Source organism: Peromyscus californicus, unplaced genomic scaffold (genome assembly GCF_007827085.1).
Source record: "Peromyscus californicus insignis strain IS unplaced genomic scaffold, ASM782708v3 Scaffold_19__1_contigs__length_69161282, whole genome shotgun sequence".
Taxonomy (NCBI): domain Eukaryota; kingdom Metazoa; phylum Chordata; class Mammalia; order Rodentia; family Cricetidae; genus Peromyscus; species Peromyscus californicus.
In genome coordinates this window covers 48,890,687-48,905,993 of record NW_026294491.1, presented here as the reverse complement: position 1 = coordinate 48,905,993, position 15,307 = coordinate 48,890,687, and the positions used below count along the sequence as shown (strand labels likewise).

The following is a 15,307-nucleotide window of genomic DNA, read 5'->3' as shown; positions in this document are numbered from 1 at the left end:
GTTCTAGCAAATTACGTTTTAAATGTAAAAAGTATACGACAAGTATAATGTTTGATAAGTATCTATTTTAAGTGACGTTTTTTGTTACTTTATTTTGTTTTTTCTGGTCTATATAATTAGCTAGAGAGGAAAAAACAAACAAACAAACAAACTAACAAACCACTCTTTCACTCTATTTAGTTTTACTTGTCCCAGTTGCGAGCAAAAGATTTTGGGTTTTGAAATCCCTTACCTCAGAACAACTATTTGGAGTCTAGAGTTAGTGTTTGATTTTAATAGATTGGCAAGAAATATGCACACCCACATCTTCTTAACGGTCTGATTTATTACTTCTATTGAATATCATGTTATACCAGAGAAACCTTAAATGACAGAATCTACCAGACACACTAGTACATCAAGAGCAGAGTTCAGGGCACAGCCCCACATAAGTGACAACCTGGACCTGGACTACAGGATTTACTTGTAAAGAACCTTCAAAATCTACCAATGGCAGCTTACCCGGCTCTGTGTTTGAGCTTTTTATCTAGGATTCCATCTCTGGAAACAAGTTTATTAAATACCAAAATGCCAATCACCATGTTGACCTGTCAAATAGAAACAAAGTTGACCTTTCAATGATACTGAAGGGGATCAGGTCCCTATTTCTCCAGTAAACATGTCTTAACCCTCTATGGAGGGCTTGATTCTGAAGAGTGATATGAATGACTTCTTAAAGGAGTAATGAGCAGTTGAACAGTGGTGAGTGCCGCTAACATTTATACGTCCACCAAACACATTTAATTTCCATGGTTTGCAGTTTAACACGGTAAAATTAACCTTCAAATGCCTAACTTTTAAAAGGGACCAAACCCCCAAATCAATCTGGTCTTATTCTTTTAGAGGAAACTTTGAATAAAATGATGGGCTAAATGAGTTTTATTCTATTCTTAAAAGCCAACGTATTTTAAATCTCCCAGCAAGGGGTTGGGCTGAATCTAGGCAGGCAAAAGCACTTGGAATTTGCCACTGTCCCCAGCAGCAAAGACAGAATGGCTAGATAGTCATAGCAGCTATGTGGCTGCTCTATCCCAGGGTCAGGGGCTTTCTGATATATTATGTTCTCTAAGAAGGGAAACCCTATTCAATCTCCAGATTCCTTCAGGGGATGGAGACAGGCATTAAGTCTTAAAATACACTCTCCTGAGCCCTTCTTAACGACATCTTTCAAAGACTTCCTTACTTTCACTTTTTTTTTTTTTTGCATAATAGGGATGAAGTGAAATCAGCAAGAAAATGTTCTTTCGAGTAAAATTGTGAGGCACATGGGTAGAAGGTGATGATGATGAATACCCATCCGCATGTGAAAACCAAGAAAATCGAAGAAGAGTCTTTTCCTTTCACTTTACTTAGCCCTTTACCCTCTATCATCAGTGGACTACAGATTCTCATGCAACTGTTCCTCCTCTGTTAAGAGAAGACTGAAATCTGTCCCCTTGCTGATATGAGAAAGATCCAAAGCATGTCTGTTAAGCAGTGATTTAGGAGATGTCCCTCTTAGTGTCTGGGCAATATACCACTCATCCAGAGAATGCACGTTGTACTTCATTTTTAAGTTCTATAGATTCTATTAACTCACAACTTAAACATGAGAGGATTTATGATCAGTAGAGAGACATTGTATTGGTGTTCCAATTATATGCATACTGGTCATTTCTTCACTATAGGGTTATATGTATGTTAACCTAGCAGCCTAGGAAATGAACCCAGTTGATTTAACAAAAATCCAATGCAACAGACAAAAGGGTTTGCAATAGTTTCGATTTCCCTATGCTCTTCTGTAACACTTATGTCTTCAGTGGTATGGTTTTGTTTTGTTTCTTTCTTGTGAATCATGGGCAGTTTTTGTTCCCTGTTACAGCTTAAAAGAATGAACGATCTTTAAAGGAAGAAGCCTCAAATAGAGTTATTAAGAAAGACATTTCCAGCTTCCAAGTTATTGAATGAAGTACTCAAAGAACTGAAGGGTAATTATCTAACTGATAGTCTAATTGAATAGTGATATGAATCTTTATATTTAATATATCATTTCTTTCCTCCATTATTTTCATCAGAATGATGAGTGAGTATAAGAGAGAAGTGGGGGGAGAGAGCAGAGAGAGAGTGAGAGAGAGACAGACAATGGAAAGATGGTAGAAAATTCTGCATCTTACATTTTTTAAATTAGGGAAATTATTTGTTATTCTAAAAAGAAAATAATTAAATTCTTTGTACCTAACATCTATTGGTTGTTTTTAACTTGGAATAATACTGACCCGTAGGGAACATCAAAAATGTCTGGAGATGTGGTAGACAGAGGGAGGGATGCTACTGAACATACTAGAATACTCAGAACAGACTATGGAACAATGAAACATCCATTCTAAAATTTTTGTATCATTGAGTTTGTGAAACCGACATGTACATATGTATACATACAGATGGATAGATGATAGATAGGTAAAGACATTTGGGAGTGGCATTCTTGAATAAATCTTCCTATTCATATGTAAATACATTATACAAAATAATATAGAGGTTCAATGACAATAAAGGATGGGATTTTATGTTTTGAAGAGGAGTAATTTATTGAAGTTCACTTGAGTTTCTTCACACATCTGAAATCACTGTAATAGGAATTCCACTCTCCCAAGTTTAATAATCTTTAGTACTTAAACATGAATATTTTAGAGTAATATAAGGTAGAAAGCAGTTGATATTAAAGTTAAAGTAATAAGTAGTTGGACTTTAAAATTTCTACCCAACAAACACTTCATCAAAATTGCCACTCTAAGTGAACCACTGTAGTATTTCTTTTTTTTTGCTAAGCAATCAAGTAAGTGAATTTCAGAGTTTACCAGGACAACAGCGGCTGCAGGTCCAACGAAGGCGTAGAGCAGTCCTCCTTCAAGAGACAGCCAGCAGCTAAAAATAGCATTAGATAAAACTAACAAAAATCAGTGATAAGCATCAGGCCACTGGATCGTGGTGCAAACAGCATCGGCTAGAATTTGACCTTGCAGTATTGGCGCTTTTCAAAGATTTATAACTTCAACCTTAGAAGCTGTAGAAACACTAGAATTAGAGCATTTCATGGGGAAGAAACACTACATACCCCTCACCACTGGACTTTGCCTGGAGGCAGTCAAAATGTTTTAGACAAATTATTTGGATATTGCGATTTCTTCTTGTTTTCATTGCAAAGAGATGATCACAAGAAACGTTGATTTACCTCCCTGGCTGACTCCTTCAGAGGGACTTTAAAACAATCACTGTGTCTAGAAAGTCTTCCTTGAGGCCACTGAGATACTGGGAGAAAGTGACTTAAAAGCCGGCTTTTTGGAACCTAGTGCATATGGTAAGACACTTTGTGAAGCCTTGGTGCAGGAAGGAGGGGACTGGACCTGCCTCAACTGAATGTACCAGGCTCTGCTGACGCCACATGGGAGACCTTGCCTTGGAGGAGGTGGGGATGGGGGCTGGGTTGGGGGCGGGGGAAGGTTGGGGCACGGGAGGAGGGAGGACAGGGGAATCTGTGGTTGGTATGTAAAATGAATAGAAAATCTCTCTAAAAAATTAAAAAAAAAGATATCAAGTCAAGAAATGCATGGAACAAATCACTTAGATTTGTGTGTTTTTTCCTTTGATTTTACTGTTGCCTAGACTACCAAGAACATTCACGGGAGTAAGATTGTGAATTAGAATGAGCACAGCTGTGTTTGTTCCATGGACTAACTTCACCAAGAGATGGAGGTTTGCACTGATGGGGCTATGGAATTCTTTCCAGTAAAAATGCTCATTCTCTGAATCAAAAGGAAATGAAGCGGTCAGAGGGCACAGCACTGTTGTGTGCAGATGGAGCATTGGATGCCCTCAGTCCAGGAGAGCGATGAGGAAAGCGTGAGGGCAGGACCTCACTACTGGTGAGCAGCCATGCCGTTACTTCACAGACTGTGCTTGTCCCTTTCACCATCTGAGTGCATGAAGCCAGTGAGCTGCCTTCAACAGTTAGACCATGGAACAGTGACTGTGCTGTGTCTTGTCTAACCATGATCTGCTCTATAATTGTTGAGGGCGTGGTTCCATAATGAATGTATTTGCCAAGACTCAGAACATGATACATTTAAGAGCATCAATGTGACTCTCTAAGTTATACCTTAATTAAAATTCTAATCTATTAGTTATATATACATGCAGAAACATTAGTATATACATTTACAAATGTGTGTATTTGTTTCAAGATAAACATGGCTTGGCATGCCTTTGAACTTTATAACCTCAAAAGTGGGAACCATAAATACCAGCAAGGTGTTTTATACATCCTTGATTTATACCAAAATAGTTACTTTAATAGAGAAAGTAATAACTTAAAGCAGTTGTGCTATAGTAAATAAGAGTCCTCAAATAAACACTTAGGATTTTCTTTCAGTGATATTGATTGAATAAAAATAATAAAGAATTCCAAAACTATGAGTTTTCCCAGCTCTAAGTAGGAGTCTTTGGGATGGGCAGGTGAAGTGATGTCCCTTTTATATACTTTTAATTTGGTGAGTACAACATGTGGCCTGATTATCAGTAATTCCTAACTTAAACCTGGAAACAATTACAGAATGTCACATTGTGATGCTTATTTATTTAATAATATGTACACTTTCCATTTCTCAATTACATACTCAATACAAAAGCGGGTGTAGTAAACAGTCAAAGTGTATTGCTTCAAATTAGAAATACTAAAGTTAATCTTTGCTATAAATTGCTTCATGGACTTTGTGAGCATCACAGGCATAAGATGGGCCATCATACCCCTTTCTAATTTCTTCTATAGCCTAGGCATCTTCTAATATGGAATCTGGCTCCTGACCAATCAATTGCAATGCGTCACCATAAAACAGCAACAAAACCTGAAGTAATAATAGCTGATGATAATAGATACAGACATCAGTGATATTTGAAGCTGAGGGAAGAGTCACATCCTAAAACATAGCAGAAAAAATAGCATCAAGATTTTACTGATTCTAACAGAGAGTACTTAAGTTTTGACATGTACAGTACATACTGATGTGTCTGTAAAGGAAAATATACTGGTCTTAGGAAGAACTGGAAACAGAAGTAAGGATTCTGAATAGCTGCATTGCTTTCTTTACTTCTGCACCTAAAAGGCACCCTCTGGCATTGTTAATGTCTCAGTGACAAAGTGAATGGCATCCAGAGGCAAGACAAATAAAACCTGTATGGTAACTTTCTTAGTTATCAACACGGTTAGCACTCTAGACGGACTTACTAGTGATCCGTGCCATATCCTTTCGTCCTGGTGAAGCCCACAGACGTGGCTACGACTAAAGCTGGCAGTCCTGCAAGGAAAGCAAGGTGACATCTCATACTCAGCTACAGCCAGTGTGGACACTCGCCCAGGACGAGCCTGGACCAACTCCAGACACACAGATCCCAGCAACTACTGCGGGAAGAGGCACCTCACAAGGCATGTTTAGATCACAAACTTTCAAGCGCAGAACTACAGAGACAGGTGGATTTGTTGACGTGGTGCACTGCCCTCCTGTTGCTAGGTTACCGCTGCATCTCACATGGTTTTAAAGAGAAGTAATAACACAGATTTAGGATATCTTTTAAGTTATTTTTTTCCCCAGGGGTTTGCACTGTTATAAAGGAAATTTATAGTTATAAAACTGGAAAGGCAGAAAACTGGATGCCCTGGTGTGATGGACTGTTGGAAGAGTGGAATGTTCAGCTGACCACATATTGACCATATCAAGTTCAACTTATAATTAGACCCCAAAAGTAATTTTTTCACTTAACACGTTCTTTTCAATTTACCTATAACAATAAGGATGTAGGAATAGAGAACTCAGTTACCTGAAAAATTCAAACCAATTCTTAAGATTTCCTTTACCACACATATAAACGTATTTGGACATGCAGCATTTCTAAGAAGAACACGCTTGCTTTTTTGATTAAAATGAAGCCCCTCAGTTAATCATCCCCTTTTCATGCCCCTCTGCCTGTCATCTTTCTTTTTATCTCCCACACTTCTTGTTATTTTCTTTCTCCTGGGAATCTACTCTACTGATAGTCTGTACATTCACCAGCTTTAAAGATAAGAGCTGTGAAGAGCACACCAAGGGAAGTCACCACGTTTTAAAATAAATGCTGAGAGCTATACAATTTATAACATAAATTACACATATGCACTCTTTGTCTCCTCCCCCTCCCGAGGTCCTTCATCCTACATTCCATTTGTTGACTGAATATTTAGATTGAATGAATGAATGGAGTTCATTAGAAATAAACAAACAAACATGGATACCCTAAATAATACCGAAGGAATTAATAATCTTTATTTCATATAAATTGGACTTCCTTTGTTTTCTAAATTGATTGTGGTGTGCTTCTCTCCACTGATATTCTATATAACTCTTTGCTACTCAGAGAATGTTGATATTACCTATAACTTTGGAGATGAACTGCAAACCCTTTCTTCAAGATCTTTGGTAACAATATTAAATAAGGTAGCTATTGGTTACGGGCAAGGAACTCATCATTCTTGAAGAAAGACCTTCCTGCACTTGCACTCTCTTCCTTCGATCTATGGTCCTAATTCACAACAAAAATGTTCCTTGGTTCAATACTGCCATCATTTTAGAAGATCTTTGTCATGGAATCTAGACAAAAATCTTACAAAACGCTAAGAGAACGTATTCTTCAATTTTCCATTTGCTTCTACAAAGGGTCCTAATACATCAACTAAGTATGGATACACTCCTGCTGAATGCTGACGGATAATCTTTAAGTGGTTTTGATTCTGTGTTTCAGGATGAATTATTCTGGTCTTGTAGTAACTTCCCTAGCCCATAATTGCCCAGGTTCCTTTTAAAAACCTGTTCTCATTGTCTGATGCATGTATGTATGAGTACATGTATGTCTCTGTGTGTACTCATGTACAGTTATCCCAGTTTGGGGATTTTAAAACTCAAAGGCAAACATCAAAAAATTCTGTGCTTTTTCTAAAACTAGCTTTTAAAAAATTAACTATGCTTTCATTCAAGCTAGTCCCATGAAATCACCGATCATTGAGATGTCTCTGCCATAAAGCAATTGGAAAGGTTTCCCAGTGATGGGCAATGAATGAATTAATTCCCAGTTTGGCAGCGATTGTACATGTCTACTTTTGAGAAACTCCTGAAGGACATGTGACGTTTCCTTGCCTCACTGAGGGCCCACTCCTCCTCCCCTGTGCTTCATTTTTTAACAGTCTGGATATTTTTGGGGCGGGGTGGGGGTGGGGGATGGAATAGAACACTTACAGTTTTCCTAGGGTTTGTTATATAACCTGTGAATACCATGATTTGGGTGCCCAAACAATTCAAAGCATTTTGCATTTTCAGAAAGCATCAGCAGGGAACACATTGTCTTTCCAACTTTAGGTAGCTCAGGTCTCACGGTATACCATGTAGGTACATTGAGTGTTAGTTTACTAGCTAAAACTTTGGTAATTAATTATTCCCTTCTAAAGTTCCAAATGACTCCATGAATGTTTACAAAATGACTTCTCTCATGTATTTCCTCTTCATGTTTCAAGGTAGACACCTTAGTAACCTGGGTACAGTCTCTTTTTACTATTTTATGATGTTATTCTCAGTGTCATAGTAATGAAGCATAAAAAGTATATTAATATGCTTACCCCATCCAAGGCACAGAAAGCGTTTCCTTATAAGCCGTGTCCTGATCTTTCCAGTTACAGCCATATATGACTGCCACGCTTCTGTCAAAACCCAACAGAATGAAGCCAGGAAGAAAAAATGCAGGAACGCAGTGGTGGTCGTGCAGATGCTCTGTGGAGACAGAAGGAAACACCCGCTCAGCCTGGGCAGGGACCTCTGTTTCAGGGAACTGGGCCTTTCTCTTCCTCCCCTCCTGTCCTCATCTCTCCTGTGTTCTCAAATGAGAGGAGAGCCCACTATGTAGTCCACACAGCCTTTAGGTTGCCATCCTCCTGCCTCAGCCCCCTGAGTTCTGTGGCTACAGGGATCTGTTACTACTTCCCACTTGAAGAGGTTCACTTCTGATGGACTTTTACTTCGCATAAAAGTTCTCAGTGCCAGAGAAACTACTTACAGAAGTTAGAAGCCTTACCATCTCTAGTCTCTATACTTCATACAATATGTGCAACACAAAAATACATGCCCTAATTCCATTTGTGTTCTCAGTTTCTTTAATGAGGAGAACCCACACTATGCATTTCGACTCAAGGAAAATTAAAATTACTGCTTCAGTTGATGTTTTTAAAATAAAATTATGGAAATGGTCCTTTCTTTAGCTTAAGTTGCAGACACCATGTATAATTGTTTTGGCTATATTCTTTATCTCTCTTATTTAACCAAGGATTCTTCTTCTTCTTCTTCTTTTTTTTTTTTGTTATATCTATGTTGATGTGAAGATTATACTGGCAAGCTCAACAGCTTTCCAAAAGAAAGAAAAAACAACTTTGCTTTTACATGTGTGTGACACTCAAGTTATAACACCAAAATACAACTTAAGGTTTGGCCAACAGTCTAGAGCAAAGGTGGGGTGCATTGTGAAGTATTTAATAGTTGCATTTGATGTTACTACATTGCCCTGCCCGTCTTAATCACGTAATTCTGAAAAGCTAATTGAGTCACTGCCAGTACACAGCTATGATTTCATAGGTATTTTTCTTCCTGCAATCTAATCATCCTAAATGTGAGGGCCATTAGCTGTGCCTTGTGTGCAAACGACCAGCAGCTTCATTTTAGTAAAGGCTGCTACTTATTTCCCTATTGGTACAACTTCTTTGTGTACATCTTGTAATACAACTCCTCATAAACCAGAACCAGCAACAGAATCAATTTCTTTCTTCGTCAGTCAGCCTTTCCAGAAATTGAAAAGAGATTTAAAAAAAAAAAAAAGACGTTAGGCTGCTAATTAGATATTAGCAGGCTTGAAGGCACTAGAGCTGGACTCCTCCCTCATAATCATTGGAGTATAAAACAAGAGTCAGGAAATACAGGAGTCTAGCCCTGATTGGAGGACGCCAATCTGACCCATATTTCTGTCTCAGGGAGGAGATCTGATGTCTTGAGCTGCCTAAATGACAACTGGTTCCACGGAATCCTGACCATATCAAAGACAAACTATTGTTCCCTTCTTTAAGAGTCAGTACAAATAGGCCTGTAATCACTGGGCAGGAAAACACCCCTCAGGAAAGCTGTCTGTTCCAGCAATTTTTAAGACTCATATAAAGCACACACTAGTTTTTGTTGTTGTTCACATGTTATATTTGCCGAGTGGTAATAGCATAACTTGTAAATGACAACTTTCATAAAGAGCAATTTTCAAGGGACTGCCACATCATTATTCTGGTGTGTGAGTATTAGGATTCCTTAATCTCTTCTCCCCATACACTGCACACTTTACTTCAACAACCCCTACAGATCAGTTCTCTAAGTCTCCTCAGTACTAGGGCTTTTCCCACTGATAAGCCTCCAACTCGAATTATCTCTTTCAGGTTCTTATGTTGACACCTTTTCAATGATTGCAATCACCTGACCCACCACAATGACCTGGGGCCACAAAGCCCTTTCTTTGCACCCTCTCTCAGTCTGCTCTTAACTCCCATGATCATCGGGTCCTCATACATTTCCAAATTTAAGACTCACTAGCCCCTCAAGTTCATCATCAAAATTTGTTTGACCTGCCTTGCCCAACTCGGCTCTGCTCTTGAACGGCCACAGCTGACATGTGCTATTATTATATTACAAGACTCAAAAGCCAATTCAATTTAGTAAATTGAACTCTGTTTATACTACTTATTTTTCTTGATGGGTAGCCTTTATCCCCAATTCTTAGGAACAGTAGAAAATATTTTCTGGAGGCAACTGATGAAAATATATTACTTGTAGTCAACCAGAAGCTACAAGCAATCGTAGAAAAAAAATCAGAAGTAGACGAAGTCAGACTGAAGGTAGATAGCTCAGCCCTGTGCCGGACATTTGGATAAGGACAACACAGAAAGAAAAAGTGTGACGATATGTAAATGTCATGGAAGTTGTAAGATAGGTTCCGTAGTACTTCTTAAACAAAACGATAGAAATCGAAAGAAAGACAGCATTTATGGAAATATCGTGGAAGAATTCTCAGAACTGAATACAATCTTAGCTAGAGGGCAGATTAAACAAGTAAGACACACAGATACACACACACACACACACACACACACACACACACACAAATACACATTCCTAAATGCACTGCCACAAAATTTGTTAACATCTGGAATAAGACTAAAATTCCAAAGTGGTCAGAATTTAAAGAATGGTAACCCACAAAGGAATAAGAATCAGAGTGATATTAAATTTCTTGTGAGGCACGCAGGATCCAAGAAGGCAGTGAAAAAGTTTCCTTGTTCTAACAAAAGAGAACTTTGAAGTTTGAATTCTATACCTAGGCAAACTATTATCCAAGTGACAGGCAGAAATATATTTTTAGAATTGAAAGGCACTTTGAAGTTTATTATTTTAAGGTTCTCTCTAAAAGAATTGCTGGACAATAAAAACCACCAATAAGAACTTCAAGAGGAAGGAATGTGCTAAGTGACAGATAGCAACCAAAAGCAATAAAACATATTAAATCTAAATAAAATTGTATTTACTATATTTTGTCTAATATTAAAAATACAGCCACCTAGATAAAGAATTCAAAATAATACCAGCAAGGCCCAAAAGGGAAGAGACATGAGTGCTACAAGGGAACATGGGAAAATAAAAACAGGCCAAGCCTCTGTTTTTCCCTTCTGGAATATGAGAGACTGAGTGACATACAACAGATATATTTGAACATTTATGATAACCTGGCTAAATTAAGGTAATCATTATAATGTAGAAAGAATGCATTTGTAAGTCAGTAAAGAAAAATAAAACTAAGAGACATCAATAAGTTCAATTAAAGATAAGGAAAAAGGGAAGAAACAGAATCAGGATAATAGAGAAAATGTTTCTAATAATATAAATCACAATAGCTTTAAACTCATCAATAAAAAGTAAAAAAACAAAAGCAAAAAATCTTTCATACTCTATTTAAAAAAATCTATCTCTGCAATGGTTTTGTGAGAAAGTCCCAAAACCACTGACACAGGAAGATGGGAATAAAGAGGTAGAAAGACCTACATCAAGCAAATGCTAATATCCAGATGTGACAGGGATCCCATCAGATAAAAAACATTAAGTGAGATGAAGAGGGGCTTTTCACGCTGGTATAAGGAGCAAGCAGTGGCAAATGTTTACAAGTCACACAGCTTCTGCAACAGTAATGACTGTTCACAAGACACGAAACAAAAATTGAGGTGGCCAGAAGGAAAATCGAGTATAAGAAAGGACTTGTGACCCAGCTGTCAGTCCAGACAAGTGCAGGATAGTGTAAGTGCAGGGTAGTGTGGGTCCTCATGATCACTGGATCCTCACAACCGCTACCCTTCTCAGAGTCCAATGCTGCTCTTGATTGTCGTTACGGTATGGTCTCACTTCCTGTGTTATTGATAAAGGACAGATCACCTCTTCATACCCCCCATACCTCCAGTCTGAAGCTCCTCCCTAGCCCAAAGCACGTGTTCCCCTTCCATTACACAATGCAAGAGGGTAAGCAGGGATTTCAGCTCTGCAGCCACACACTGCCTGTTTCATTTACTGAAGTTTCTGGGGTGCTTTTTCTCTAACTGAAAATTGAGGCTAAGAAAAACGACCTCATAAAATGGCTGTAACAGTTAAATAATGTCATACAAGCTGGGTGTGATGGTGGACGCCTTTAATTCAATCACTCAGGAAGCAGAGGCAGGCAGATCTCTGAGTTTGAGGCCAGTCTGGTCTACAGAGCAAGTTCCAGAACAGGCAGGGCTACACAGAGAAACCCTTTCTCAAAACAAACAAACAAACAAACAAACAAACAAACAAACAAACCCAACATCATACATGTAGAAAATTTGATACAGAGCAAGTATTCTTTTGGGGGAAAGGGTGAATTTTAAATTACCGTATCATGAAATGTAGTAAAGTTTAATACATTCTACAAGTCTATATGCTTATTGACTTATTGATGACAGAAGACACATGACATATTGTAAACGAATTCACCACATAACTAGACACGTCAAAATGTAGAGCATGGCCTGCTTGTCAGTCACTACTGTCCATCTAAGAGTAACCACTATTCTGATTTTTTATCATCAGAAACAGTACTTATACTTAATCACACATTGGTCAACTTTAAAGTCTCCTTTAGCTAGCTTGTTTGTATAACATCTTCCCCTATAAATAAATGTGTTGAAAGACCTCTTTTAAGCCAACTAAAGCTCCTTTTTGTTATTTTTGTTTTCACTTAGTTTCCAATTGTGGTCAAATTTCTTGAAATGTTAAGCTACACATTAATTTCCTTATGACTCGCTCCTATCCTTGATGTCTGGAATCTCCTTCAATTCTTCTTCCACAGAAATTCTGATTTCCAACGCTAATGAATGGAATTTTTAAAAACTTGAACCTTGAAATATGATTTTTGAAAGTATGGTCTTAAATGCTTCTGTATCTTGAAAGCTCTAGAATACCATAAGTCATCTAATTAAAGCTCTCAAGGGGTGACTTATTTGCTCTTGAGTTAGTTTTGGAAATTTGTGTTTTCCATGCCACGTGAATTTCAATTCTTTTATTGCAACTTAAACCATTTCATTTCTAATGTTGCTTACTCATGGTTTTTCTTTCATTCTTTCTTATTTATTTATTTTTTGAAACAGGATTTCACTGAACTAGTTTTCATCTTCTGAGTATTGGGAGCACAAGGCAGGCTTGCTTTTTTATTTCTTATGAGATTTATTAGGAAGTCTATTTTACCATTTTTTTCAAACCTTAATTATTGGTTAGCTTTACTTTGAAAAATATTATACAGTTCCAGAGGTGAGTTTCTTAGTGTGAAATAGAATTTTTTATTGCTTTTTACTTGGAAAGGTTTTGAAGAGTCTAATAAGACACACACTACGTTTCCCCATTCCTACCACTTAATTGCGGAAAAGAAATTAAGCAATGCTATACTTAGCTTGTAGATACTTTAAAAATAAAAAATGAGCCTTTTAAAGAGAGACACAAAATGCAAAAATTACATGAAATATAGAATATAGAGAAGCTTGGTTTTGCTAAAATATAAAGAAAAAAACCAGAATATTGGAATGAAGTGTTATAGCATAATGTTTGAAATTCAGAAAAAGTGGCAGCATCTACAGACCACATCTATAGGATATACTGTATTCTATAACATTTTAGTGCATGAGCCAAATTATTTAGTTATTTATGTGGTTTCGTGGATTAACCTACTGATTTTATTTTTTTACAAAAACTTAATTAAAATGACATCTGTCGTGAGATTCACGTATGTGGGACATGAACATTGTAATCTTGGAATACAGGCAATTCCTTGACAGTATGAGGAGACATCCTTACTAATCATCAAAACAAGTTTGAAGGTAGTTTTTTTTTAAGTTTGGGCTCTAATAAATGTGGATTTACATTATTCAGAAGATGGTAGTTCTTGTAAACTAAAAATCAATAGTGGTGAGGATAAATAAGATAATGGATAAAAGTAGCTTTAAACAAAGGTAATATATACTCAATGAATGTGCATTTGCTAATAATTACATCACATTAGGAGCTTAGTCAGTTGTATGAATTTTTCATTGGTAAAACAAACACGTCTGAAGATATTTGACTACCTTCTAAAGGATGATGGGAAATCTAACTTATCAGACACTTTCCATCTTCAACACTGATTTTGTAGTAGCATTGAAATGGAAATATCTTATCACAAGAGGCAGTGGGGCTCTAAGAAGTGACATACCTAAAGATAAGTAGGTCAGAAAAGAAGAGTGATACGCTCTTTTGACCACCATGTACTGCCCTGTATGCCAAAGAACTCTGAGTATGCTCATGTTGACTCCCTGCTAAGTAATACCTTTTGAAGTCACTCCAAAATGTTTTTCACATACAATGACTATAGCTGTTAAATGTGCATCACTGTAGAAATGATTGTCATCCAAGTCATCATTAAAGAAAACAGATAAATGTACCATTTTCAGGTGTATTTTGTTGTTGTTGTTCTATAGATGCCACTAGCAAATGTCCTTTGAGGTCACCTGGAGAGAGGACCTAATCATAATGACATAATTCATAAAATCCAATATGAAAAAAGGTCCACTATTTCATAAAATGAAATGGAAACTATTACAAGAGGAATCCAAACAGAAACTTCAATATTAATGTCATGATATCTAATTTCTCTTATTCCATAATTGCTGTAACATGTAACACACTGACCACACTATTATTTTTAGGCATTTAACAATACTTCTCCTTGACCCAAATACTTAGCTTGGGTCTTGTACATCTTCTTTGAAGTAATGGGAGGCATTAGCGGAAGAGCTACGATGAGCTCTAGTTCATGCTTGTGAGCTTTGGTTCACCATTAAGTGCAAGTTGAGGAGTTAAGGGCAAAGGCAATAGGTTCTTGAGTTCATAGTCAGCCTAGGCTACCTTGTGAAACTTTGTCTAAACAAAACAAAACAAAAAACATAGAACGAAACAAAAACAAACAAAAATGAGAAATCACCCAGAGCTATATGGAAGAAACAACATGATGTCTCCCACCACTTTCTTTATGAAATTTGAAGGACATTATTTTCTGCATAATCAAGATCTCTGCCAGAAGACAAACTCTAAATGTATAAAATTGAAAAGAGAGTGAAAAATAACCCAAAATAATTGGATGAATGAATTATAAAAGCGGTGTTAATTATGAGAATCTTTAATACCTTATTTGCTAGTTATGAATTTCATATGAAATAAGGCAGTGATTTTAAAAAATAGATGCCAGATAGGTGTGAGCAGAGAGTAAAACCTGTTCCATAGATGTCAAAATATGTATCTCAAAGAAAACATGCCCAAATTTGAAGACCTTGGAAAGATTGTTACATTCAATGGGAAATTTTAATTTTTTGAAATATGTCTTTTGAGAGTCCAGACATTTGTGTACCAGACATATCAGGTACCACACTATATCCTATTATTTCCTGGTTTGTGAAAATACCTGCCTTACTTAAGATGAAGCGAAATGAAGCCTACTTGCTAATAAGGCCACAGTTTCAATAAAAATTCACTAATAATTTTAAATCTTCAAATTGTCTTATAAGCTCTAAGATACATCGAGGGGTTGATCTGCCCTGAAT

The 15,307-nt window shown here is 37.0% G+C and overlaps 1 protein-coding gene across 4 annotated transcripts in view; it reads right to left on the bottom strand.

The window, feature by feature from the left end:
* The window catches only part of Adgrb3 (adhesion G protein-coupled receptor B3), a 728,503-nt gene that overhangs the window by 50,286 nt on the left and 662,910 nt on the right, over positions 1-15,307 (bottom strand). For all 4 annotated transcript variants that reach the window (XM_052745258.1, XM_052745256.1, XM_052745257.1 and 1 more), the window contains 4 exons: positions 7,715-7,865; positions 5,300-5,369; positions 2,877-2,943; positions 502-587 (listed from right to left, as the gene is read on the bottom strand). In XM_052745258.1, the coding sequence (XP_052601218.1) occupies positions 502-587; positions 2,877-2,943; positions 5,300-5,369; positions 7,715-7,865 (374 nt within the window). The remainder of the gene's footprint in view (positions 1-501; positions 588-2,876; positions 2,944-5,299; positions 5,370-7,714; positions 7,866-15,307) is intronic.